General features: G+C 33.8%; 1 protein-coding gene across 3 annotated transcripts; it reads right to left on the reverse strand.

The window, feature by feature from the left end:
* Positions 1–1,880: 1,880 nt before the first annotated feature.
* LOC112519560 (ubiquitin carboxyl-terminal hydrolase 24-like) lies at positions 1,881–10,295 on the reverse strand. Of its 3 annotated transcripts, XM_025127757.1 has the most exons (8): positions 9,960–10,295; positions 8,710–9,013; positions 8,411–8,553; positions 8,082–8,263; positions 7,547–7,794; positions 3,940–4,082; positions 3,247–3,423; positions 1,881–2,421 (listed from the first exon to the last, which is right to left on the reverse strand). In XM_025127757.1, the coding sequence occupies exons 1-8, from the start codon at positions 9,975–9,977 to the stop codon at positions 2,230–2,232; spliced, it is 1,407 nt and encodes a 468-aa protein (XP_024983525.1). In that variant the 5' UTR covers positions 9,978–10,295; the 3' UTR covers positions 1,881–2,229. The 3 variants fall into 3 exon arrangements, with proteins under 3 accessions (XP_024983525.1, XP_024983524.1, XP_024983526.1); XM_025127756.1 differs by having other exon boundaries at positions 8,411–9,013; XM_025127758.1 differs by having other exon boundaries at positions 8,411–8,873; positions 9,960–10,281.
* Positions 10,296–12,726: the final 2,431 nt, after the last annotated feature.

Here is a 12,726-nt window from a genome sequence, read left to right on the forward strand (position 1 = left end):
AGATTTGCGCAACAAAATCGGTGATGAATTTTTGAATGCTGCAATGATATGTACTATAGAAAAAGAAGCACTTCTCGCAGTTTCAAATGATGATGTAATCACGCAATTTCAAAAGATGAAGAGTCGTAGGRCACAGTTGTAAGAGGTAACTTTTTATCATTTTTGTATGAAATTGAAGTTAATTATTATTTTATTTTATATCGTGCCCCCTACAAAAAAAATTCTGCATCCGCCACTGAGCAAACGTGTAATGCTCCAGGTTTCACATTTACATACAATCATGTATTTCATATAACTAGAAATACAACCTTACACATTCGGTCCCAAATATCCACATGCAGACAATCATATAATCTCTTTATAACTTCCCTTTCCCGTAACATCTGGTTACCTGATCTGTAATGCACCATTAAAACACCAAAAATGAGGGTTAGACCGAAAGGTCTAGTGAATGAATCATCTTCTTACCAGGGGGAATAATCACCAAACACATTTATAAACTCATATTTGTAATAATAGCAAATATACAACCTTTTGATATAACAAACTTTTTCTTGTCGCATCTAAAAGATGAGACATTACCAATTTACCGCATCAAGCAACCCAATAACTCATTTAACATATTTTGATATAACTCACCGTATCAAACAGATCAAAATGTTAATGAATTCAGTTCTGATCTTAATTATTAAAACTATCGTGGATGCTCCGCCCAACTATCGTTGTTAAACCTGACAACTATTGTGGCTGCCCCGCCATCTATTGCGGTTAAACCCGCCAACTATCGTGGCTGCCCCGCCATCTATCGCCCTCTATCGGCCAACTATCGGTTTAAACGATAAACAAACTCATTGGTCAAACCTTGGTCGTTGAACTCCCTCATTTTCCAAGGCATGGGAGATGAGCGCCCCCTCATCTCCCCCTCATGGGAGATGAGCACGTCTCACCGGACATAATTTTTCGAATCCAAATATGTCACATAATTTCATATATCAAAGTAAATCACGTATAACGTAATAACACGTATTTTACAAAAGTATTGTAAAAACTCACCTCGTCCAATATTAACCAATATCTCACCGAACCTTTTACCCGGATCTTTCTTTCTTCCTTGAGTGAAAACCACCAGAATTTCTCTCAACCTTTTTTTCTCAAGCTACATATATGCAGAAAGGTGTCTCAAGCTACATATATGCAGAAAGGCGTGAAACGATACATGGGAATGCAACAACCCCCCCCCCCAAAAAACCAAAAGTCCAAGATACCAATATTGGACCAAAATTTTCAAACCACAAGAAGGTGACCACAATTTCACCTTTGGTCCCTCATCTTCCATCAATATCAATATAATATTTTTACCCTGAACTCTTCATCGTTATTTATTTCGAAACCCGATCAATAAATTTTTAAACCGAACATTACAAAACGTGACCAACCCTATGAAGGAATAAGATAGTTTTTATGTACAATGTACAAGTTCATATAACATAATTAGAGATGGCAAAATATGAATCAACGATCCCAACCAGACCCGATACCTAGCCAAAAACTTTATCCAAGACTAGCAGTCCCAACCGATCCATACCAGGCCTTCACTGGTCCCAATTTTGGGACCGACCTTTACAACATCGACCCAAAAACCCTTGAATAATTCCTAACCTTGACCCTAATCAGGCTTTTTGATCGCTTCAGGTCTTAATGGCCATCTCTAAACACAGTTTCACAAGGGTTTGAGAAAGTAACCAAAGATCACCGGTTCGAATCCCACCAAGACCATAAGGATTTTCCAGGCTTTTTTACATGGCCCTTAGGACAGTCAAGATATGCACAGGTTAACAAAAAAACACAAGACCATAACATGCGATAGAAACTCAAGACAGGGTGCAACAAACACGTGTAAATAGTGTCAAATAATTAAAACCTCCTTGATGAAAAGGATGTACATCAAAAATATTCTACATACAAGATAAACACTACACCTCACCTCAGACACAGAACCATCTTTCATGCTAGCTTAGCAATCATAATCAATCAAACTCGACCATCCTCAAAGAAACCACAAATTCCGATGACCCCACCTTTCCGGCAACAATGGAGGGCATATAATAAACTCTTGCCACTCTGGCAACCCTGTGTGTGATGAGTTGGCGGCCATGATTAACATCTAATGTGTTACCTTGTTGCGTTGGAGTGGCACACGTATGTAGGAATGAAGTTTGTGCTCCATTTTTACACTTTTCTGTAGAAGAGGATATAAGCCTGGTCATGTAAAACCTTGTTTGTGCCAATTGCAGTCACGGAAGCATCGTCAAAACGGAACCACTGGTCACTAGGATAACAAGCATCAGCAGTGTAATGGCCTTTAGAGGCTTCTCTTCCGTGGTGTGTTACTGAAGAAATAAGTGCATACTTCCGACCCCCCTACATAATCATGATAAAAAGAGGGTGTCAATCAGGAGGAAATCTGATGACACTGTAACAACACTCTAACAACAGGCTAAATACTAAGCAAAATGTTTCACCTGGAAAATCTACTTAAGCTCTAATTGGCAAACCAGCTGATAAGCTAGATGTAAGCTAAAAAGCTAGTTGTTGATTAATAAGCAAGTTGTTAGCTGATATGCTAGTTGATAAATTCGTCATGTTTGGTTCATATGGTGAAAACTAGTTGATAAGTTAAATGATAATGTAAATTACCTACAAAAACATGTTGAAAAATTAATTGGAAAAATAAGAGAAAAATTGGAAAAAGAAAAGAAGTGGAAAAAAGGCCGCTCGAGCTTTATTGAAATGCTACTTGAAGTCGATTTTCAAAAAACTAGTTAATAACCTCAAAAAACTAGTTAATGGCTAACCAACCGGAGCTTTTTCAATAACCTCAAAAAATAAGCTAGCATCTGTTGCCAAGCATGGCCTTAATAAGACCTTCATTTACTTCCTTTGTCCCATGAAAACTGTAAACTCCATTTCGGAATGTCCTATTACAGTTGTAACATTTCCTTTATTGGAAAATTTGAAACATACCTATGCATATCACCACAAACAAGTCAAGGGTGTCAAAAATGAAATGCTACAAATTTCATGGGAAGGATAAAGTACTTTTTTTACATCATGTGTACATATGCCGGTAGCTCTAGAAAAAAAACAACCATACAAATAAAAAAATATGAGAACATTATTTGGGTCAACTTTAAAATAAATAATAGCATCGGAAGATGAGCATAAATCAGTGGAAACAAACATTACCTCTGTTGCCGGTGAAACAAGCAAGTCACGACTGAGTACCAGTTCAAGTGGGAAGCGTACAGATTTGTGCAATTTTGTACTTCCATTAGTTCCATAGCCAAAGCGCTTCAGGTGCAATATCATTATCTTCGGAAGTGTTAGTAGGTTCACAGATTTTCTGGCCGTCACAACTCCAGCCTGAAAGACAATATTTTATCATGTTTAGATCAGCACATGCATGTATGAGTAACGGTTTGTAATCAAGACGGGCATATAGTTGAAAGGTTTAAATACAAATATATGTGAGCAGTTGAGCATTATTACCATGAAAATAAACTTCATTAACATGTGCCATTTACGGTTGTTAAATACAAAAGCAGTCTTGATACAAATTAGGAACGTTCGTAGTTTGGGATCAATACTTCGTAGAACAGAAGTCTTTGTGTGACCATGGCTAAGTTTCATAGGGCAACAATAATACATGCTATTATTGTGTAATAAATGTGAATTGTGAAATTAATAATTGAGCATAGACTTGAGGTTGGATCAGAATTTAAGGTATATGAGCCAATAACAGAATTGATCACCATTTGGAATAAGTATGCTTGATGTTCTTCAATAAGTTTAAATTCCGTGATAATAAGAGACTTGATAGCACGGTCAAATGATTTAAGTATTGCAAGTGAACAATGAGTGATTGTGCAAGCATCATACCTTTCCGGATGTTGTTCGATACTCGTCAAGTGTTTCTGGCATAGAATATAGCCGAAGAGCGTCTTCAATGGTAGAAACAGCTTCATGAGATATATCAAGATGGAGCAAAAGAAACGGTTGAACCGTCGCAGAGGCTTTATTTCCTGTTGACAAAAACATATTAGATGATCATAAATCAATCTTGCACAAAGTCGAATTCACATACTTTAGCAGAAGGATACAAGAGCCAAGTGTTTATCCCAAACCAGTTCAAATAAGCCCTAAGAGCGAGTTAATAAAAACTAGATTGTTGATGGGGGATTACATCAATATAAGCCCTCCCCCCAGAAAAAATGAAACAATTGACATAATGATTAATGATCAAATACCTAAAATGCCCTTTAATAAGACAAATTTGAAGAAGAAAAAATTTGTGGACCAAAATCAATCTCACTAATAGCTTATTGTGATTGGTAATGCATATAAAAGTACATATGAATTGGATGAATGGTGAGTTGTCTGGACAAGCTGGCAATATGATTATTGAATCATCTTTGGTTAATCGAAAAGAACTAGGAATGTTGACACACTTAAAGAGTCAAATAAGCCATCCATAGAAAGAAAATCAACAGTTTCAACCTTGAACTTGGTAACCGAATGGAATCTTGCTTCAACAATATCACATTCGACCTTGACATCTTTAGGTTGCATTCCTCCTATGAATTCCTATGTTTCCTGTTCTTAAGTTTCAATGGTTGTTCCAGAATGTTCCAATTTAACTTGAGATTGGAAATCGGTACGTAATCAAGCATCTTCTGCAACCCCACCACCTCATTTCCCATGATTTCTCTTTACATTTTTTTTTTCTAAAGAAGACCAATGCCATGTGAACTTACAGTTTGACCAACATAGATTAAAAGTACTAAATAAGATATCTGCTCAAACAGATCAAAAGAACAGATGCAGACCATCAGACTTGAATCCATGATCACATGCTGAAAAGCAAGACATCCTGCCAGTTGACCATGTGCTACACATTCTAGATAAGAACGTAGGGGCCAACATACCCATTCCCCTGCCCCATGCAGGTCTACTCCATCAGCTTTTAAATGCCCACACCAAGTCACCAATCATGTAGGAAATATATTTTACACTTACATTTAACAAATTAGTATGTCATGTTATTCGATAGCATTAAATATAATATATAACTTAGTAGAAGAATGCATTGCTTTTAACCACGTGGTTGTGGGTTCAAGGTGTAATTCATGTGGTATAAACGCTAACTGCATAGGCAAATTGGATACAGCTCTCTTTCAATTCTCAGAACTCACACATACAACACACATAACTGTTGCAACATCTTCCACCCAACATCATCTCCTAAACAACTCCAATGTAGGAATGTTGGACTTAAAGAGGTCAAATCCTATATTCACCCTATTTTTTACTTCTATAGTATTTCATATCTACAATTATACATAATCTTGAACTTCAAATTATTTGGTTGATTAAGCAATAAATTTACGATTATTTAATTACTTGAATATTTTGCATTGTGCACACATGAAAATATCCGGAATACTAATTTGCAACTTGCAACGTAGATAACTTATAGAAGTGGTATATAGTTAAGTTGTTCTCTTAATGTTCAGTGACATTAGCATTAGTGTTGCCAATTGCAAGGATGGCCTTCAAAGAACACTTTCCACAGGATGTCTGGTTGAATGATTGTTTTATTGGTGAAGGGGTTGGATGATTGTTCAACCACATATTTGAAGGAAATGTTACCAAGTCCGTTGACAAAGGTGCATGGCTAGTGGAAGAGTAAAAACACAATGTTTTATGTACAATTTACACCCTTAAGTTTTGCTAATGACAAATCGACTGCTAAGCTTAGTAACCTACATGAAGATCATTTATATTTGTTTACTGATTAAAAATATGTGAGACCATATATATTCAGGTAAGGGTTGAACGAAAATGTAGTAATTTCACAAAGTATATGACAAGTTCAACATTTTTTCAAAATTAGACTATTTCAGATTAAAAGTTTCTAAATGATAAGTTTCCTAAAATGGAATTTCCAAAATGAAAAGTGCAGAAGGTTTTTCCCTTTGGAAACAACGGCAACCAATTTCAAAAAACTCATTCTCCTCAAATAGAAAGCTCAATTAATTTGAGCATCGACACTTCCTCACCCAATATTTGTGAGATATAGCAAATCATACACTTGCACATTTTTGAATTAATAATGCTTTCATCTTGTTGCATCTTAGAAAGTTTTTGTGCTCAAGATTGTTGAACTATCAAGATCAACTTGATTCAATTGTAAGGTTTTACTCCACCTTAAGGAGCATATATGCACAGAAAATTCAGAAAATTACAAGTAGAGCTCAAGAAACGAACGTAGGACAAGAAGTCCATACCATGACAGCTTATGATGTTATTCACCAACTCTCTCTCTTTAACTGTCATAAGTTTAATCACCTGCAAGTTTTTTTTTCAATTGAGACATCAATCTATTACTAGATGGATTTACATTTATAATAATCCCTCTCCTTTCCCTCACAATCTAACTACACCGGCCATCCATGTTTTCCCCCTCGTTTTATTCTAACATTTTCTCTGTTTTCCATTTTCTAGAAGTAAATTACATGGTAGGGAAAGATAACTTACAAGAGTACACCTGGAAACCTGATACAGAAATAAATTTTATATATGAAACTAGACTAATATCATGTTATAGACAAGAAGGGACACTGAACAAATAACATGAAAGTGAATGGTTTCTCTCTAGTGTATAACATATTACCCTACTAATAATATAGTGTTGAATCGTTAGTCGCATACTCGTATGGTGAGGACGTATGAAAAATTCAACAAAAAGAGTGTTGTTTCTTCCCCCAAATTAAATGTGGCAATGTATTGTGAACTAAAACTTATGGTGTTCGGGCCATAACTTCATCATAAAACTAGTAGGATAATCAAGCTAAGCTACATGCGGTACCACATCGTAGTAACTACCATTATCACATATCCAAACGGAGCTTACTGCTTATAGGTGCAACTTGCATGTAGTGGCATATGTTAAAGAATTTGGTCATTGGATTTTCAGCAAAAATAACCTGAGCGAAATAAGCAAGAATCTTATTTGAATCATGCAAACTTGAGCATGACTATCTTTCAATACAAGCTAAAACTCTTACAGAGCTAACTCCAATAGACAGATACCAAATGCAGACCCAGCTTGAATTACTTGCAATTCATAAACCGTGATTTGATCAAGAGAACCCGCAAAAATCCAAAAGGATATAATAGAAACTTATATGGGTTATACAATATTTTATATTCCTTTTAGAGATATCAGATCATGTATTTAGTCACCCTGTAATAATAAAAATTTAGCTACAGTTAAATAATATTAGCAATTAATTTCTTACATCTGTTGGTTAATTTTATACTCAAACTGGAATTAGATTTAGCATTCTGCATATATATTGCATGCTCCACCAGTTCAAAGAGAACAGATTTTGACATTCCAAATTTTATCATTTTAGGAAATCCCTTTGTTTCCTATTCATGCAGCATAAAAAATGATAGTGTTGCTGATACTAGATTGGCCTACCTCTTGCTTTCACGACACTTCTCAATTGCCCTCCAAAAATTGCACTCAGCTCTGAAGGAGCAAAGTTTTGTGTTCTTGTTACTGCAGACTTGTTTTTAGGACCAACAGTCTCCCAATCATCATCTTCTATGGATGAAACAAGTGATGACCCATTGCCACTTGCACTTGAAGATTGTCCTTCAAGCTTTAGTAATTCATCATGCATCTGATGCATGATGAAACTTAGGAACTCCTGCGCATCTTCTTGCCTAAAACAGAAAGTCAATTTCATTATAACAGGAATCCAAAGGGTTCTCCATTTTCAACTACTTTATCTGAGTGGCTGTTGCAATTTTATGACTTAAACTGTTGGTAGATGAGCACAAAGACCAGTAAAAAAAATTCAGTTCATCATTGTAACTGGTTGTTATATAAAGAAGGTGTGCCTCATAATAAATCGTAATAACCACTCAAATATTACTTGAAATGCAAATGAGATAAATCAAATACACATTAATAGCGAAAAAGGTTGATATTAAAAACAAAATAAAGATACCTGGGCCTTCCTGAGATGCTACTAGGAACATCAGGAGTAAAATTCTTCAGAACCACTTCAAACATGGCTGGGCTAAAAGGTCTACCCACTTGCATATGGTTCATGTCCTTTGAGCTTGCACCAGCAGGCATCTTGAATTCAGAAATAAATTCCACAATAGCAGCTAATGTAGGATAGCCCGTCTAAATAAAATAGTGCAAAACAAACGTAAAGTTATACAACCGATCATAACATGGTATGTATATATAGTAGGTTCCATGTCCATATGATGTCTCATTTATCAAAGAATTTACATATTTGAATCCATCAAATGCACTTAAAAAGCAAACCTTGTGAATATCATGGGTTTTTAATCCCTGGAAGAGCTGAACAACCGCAGAACATGACAAAAGAGCTTGTAGAGTGGCATTGAGAAAGCATGTGTTCCCTGAGTTGATTAACCCACGAGGTAGTAAGTATGTCCCTGAATCCACTGCAAGATGGCCATCAACAGTGTCAACCAACTTTTCTTCCTTCACACTCACTACGGTTTGAAACTCGTTTTCCACTACAGAAGTAGGGACATTTTTCGAGGGTATGTGTGATGAACAAAAGTTAATGTTTTCAACCGGTTTGAGCTTCATGTTACCATTATCAAATAGTCTTCCATTTTCTTTAGGATGTAGTAAAGCTTTTGGCTTATGATTCTCGATTGCTTCACTATGGCTACTTGTCCCATTCTTAGAAATGCTAGTTGGGTTGCAATTAGACCCCTTGGAAGAGTCCATATTCTTGTATGATTCATCATTGAAGCTGCCAAAAGATATTGCACTTGATATCTTTAATGAGTCAAGATCTAAAGCTTCCTCTTTCACAGGATTTTTCACATTTCCAGTTGGCTTATCAAACCATGATTTGACTTCATCTTCAGAAAATGACCCGAATAACAGTACCTGAAGGATTAAGAGCAAATTGACAACTTTATCAACCACAAATTTACTGTTAGAAAAACATACTTCCACCATTGCAACATACTAGAGCCCATCCTGATACTATCATTTTCTTTGAAGTTCTCACCTTCGAAAACCTGACCCAGAAAGCTATCTCATTTTTCGTTCACATTTCAAACCATGTCTGCTAAGTTTCAAGTTTATCATAAATGTATGACTCCTACAGTATAGTCTCTGTTCCAAAAACAGAGGAACAATTTGAAATCCAATGTCAAAAAGCATTACTTTCAAAATTCAAATTTATATGGACCTTCAATACACTCCCTTTTCATAAAAATACTACAATTGGTTCCATGCATGTTAAAACAAGTATTTTAATCTTGGTTAATGTCCACTTCCATCATCCCAGAATATAAAGAAGTATTTGAAATTAATTTCCATTTTCAAAATAAAATACTTGTAATAAAAACATGAAAAACAACTACCGTAACAATAATTAAGAAGTTACACAGAAGGAAAAATCACAGCTAATTAAAAAACGAAATGAAAACCGTTTGAATTTTCCATGGGTATAGGGAAGTATTTGTTTGAAGCTTATTTAATGTCGGTATAATTTTTTTTCTTAAGAAAAAACCAAATAATACATTTGAAATCCCACTGAAATCAGCCGGTTGGACCGTAAAAGTCAAAATACACCTCTTTCTTTTGAAAAGAATGATGTAATACTCATATGAACTTCCATCTGGACAACCAAAATTGGGCAAAGTATTCACCTTCCATAAAATATCATCTAGCACGATTCACTAGAATAATCATACCCAGTACCCACACATAAAAGACACCAAATGTGAACATCCAAAATTACGATACCCACAATCTAAACTTTCTCAAATCATAACAAGTGATACCCACATCGTTTGCACTTCCATCAATAGAAAATAATGTTTACCTGAGATTGATCAGCCATGATGCGGTTGCCGTGTCAAATTCAAAGTGGTTTGTTTATTAATACGAGTAGTATCAAAGAAGTATACAAAAACCCTAGGGGAAAAAATCGAAAATTCAGTAGGATTTGAGTGGGAACGAAAGCGCAGAAGGTGTATGAAGAAATGTCAATGACAGAAGACATGTAATAGCAAGAAGAGAGAGAAGAGAGCATTTAACAGAGGCAAAAGAGTGTGATCGCCGGCCCTGAAGAAGGCGGTGTTGAGCCGAAAATCTGACCGATGGACGGCGCATCCACGGTGGTGAACAGAAGAGGCGGCCTGTGTTCCTCTGTTTGTATGGTTTTTGGCTTAGGTTTAGGTTTTCTCTTTTTCCTCCTTAATTTCCTTTTCATTTTCGTTTTTGACAAAATAACATTTTTGGTCCCTGTAGTTTTGCAGCTTCTCTGATCCACCCTTCAAAATGTTTTGGTGCTTTTATACTTTTTATTAAGCAAAATAACATTTATAATGCTCAACAAAATTGCAAAAATCTATACTATATTATAAAGCATTCGACAAAAACTCTTAAAAATCATTTTTTAATGTGTAAAGTACTATTTATTAAGGCATATTACTTAAAACTCAAGATTGCAAGTAGATTGCGTGTAAGTACAACTTATGAAAGTTCAATATCTGAATCTGTGTAACTAACTGCATATAAACATAATCAAATACAGAATAAACATCTCATTTTAAATATAAAAAATCTAAAATATAATTAGGATAATCATTGAGTTTTAACAGAATACTTAATTATTATTTTTGTAAAATGTTATATTATTAAACCAAAAATAAATTATTTTGGTTATTAAACTTAAATTAAATTATAATATAAAAAATTAAAGAAATTATATAAAAAATGATAACTTTTAAATAGTTGATTTGATATTAATATTGATATATTTTTTTCAAATTTATATTTTATTCAAAAATAAAATCATTATTGTTTTCTTAAAAACACATAAAATCATATTATAACATCGACAGAGACAAATAATAAAATTAAACATTAAAATCGAGATGTGTCTCGCTGCATTGCACGAATACTCTTCTAGTAGTTCAAAACACATCAAATAACCAACTAGAAAAGTCGAAATCTATAGTAGCTAAAGCGCAGGGCCGTCCCTGGGGGAGGGCGGGTCGGGCGTACGCCCAGGGCCCATAAAAATTAGGGGCCTAATTTTTTTTAATATATATAATAGTAGTTCAAAAAAATTAGTAAATAGAAGACACATAAAAAATTAGTATCTAATATGACAAGAAAATATTATTGTACTACATTAACTATTAAAGATCCAAACATGTATGAATTAAATATATTGGAGAAAAAACACATAAAGATATTAATCTGTCGTTTATTATATAATATCATTTAATGTTTTTCTAAGTTTTTTAATCTAAAACCGACGTCTAAAACTACTTGCTTCGAAAACTTTGATATATTCTCCATAATTTATCTTCCATCGATCTTTTGATTGTTTCATTATCGCGTGAATTCTATTGTTATATTAGAATATGATAAAAAAATTTGTTATTAGGTAACAAAACCCCCATCTTTGGAAAAAAAATTACCAACCATATAAGACGGTACAACTTATATTTATATTTAGAATAATAAAACTATAATTGTTTTTTCATAGTTGTTCTTTATTATTTAATATTTAGTGTATAAATCTTATGTACTATTCTATCTCTAAAAGAAGAATAAGATCTTAAACTATCACCACTATGAGTTTTTTTAATTTATATAATCGATGATTTCATAAAAGTTTGTTTTAACCCTAACTCTATGTTATTGAGTCTTCTTTTACATAAGAAAGGGAGGAAATTAATGGGGGAAGAAAAATATTATGTTCTTGAGATTCTTTTAAGGAAAGAAAAAGAAAAGGAAAAGAAAAAAATTATATAAAAATTTATTTTTATTTCATTATTTTTCCTTCCTCTCTCTTATCTATTAAAAACACAAATAAAAAACTTTATTTTTCTTCTTTCCTTTTATTTTCTTTTCCTTTCTCATTCTTTCTTTCATTCCAAAATTCGAAAACATAATATAAAAGTTTAAAATGGTGTTAATCTTCTCAAATTCGAAAATATAGTATAAAAGTTTAAAATTGTGTTAATTTTTCCAAATTCGAAAACATAATATAAAAGTTTAAAATGATGTTAATCTTCCCAAATTCAAAAACATAATATAAAAGTTCAAAAAGATGTTAAAAAACATTAACATGAGATGACATGAAAAATCAACATTTTTACATTGATTTACATAGTGTCACTCGAAAATCAGAAGAATCGACGTTGTGATTCCAAATGATATCATTTTATGTACCAAAAGTATATCATAGGATGTTTTTGATGATGAAACAAATTAGAAATGAGTATTGATTGATTCAGCGTTCAAGAATACTCGGAAAAATGGTTTTATATGAATTCAATGTTAATTCTGATGATAAAAACAATATATTGAAAAAATATCGTACTCATCGAGGGCCCTTTTTTACATCTCGCTCAGGGCCTAAAAAATGTCAGAAACGGGCCTGTTAAGGCGTAGAATTATGACTGTCTCGGATGGGACAACCTTATCTCTATCTCTCCCGATAAATTGAGCCTTAAACGATGGTTAAACATGTAATAATCGACAACATACTTGCATGATTGCTACAAATTCGATGTTAAGATTGAAAGATAACTTGTTGGTATTCCATTCCTTGAACCTATGAGATGTATAAT

Source organism: Cynara cardunculus (genome assembly GCF_001531365.2).
Source record: "Cynara cardunculus var. scolymus isolate 2C chromosome LG 10, CcrdV1, whole genome shotgun sequence".
Taxonomy (NCBI): Eukaryota; Viridiplantae; Streptophyta; class Magnoliopsida; order Asterales; family Asteraceae; genus Cynara; species Cynara cardunculus.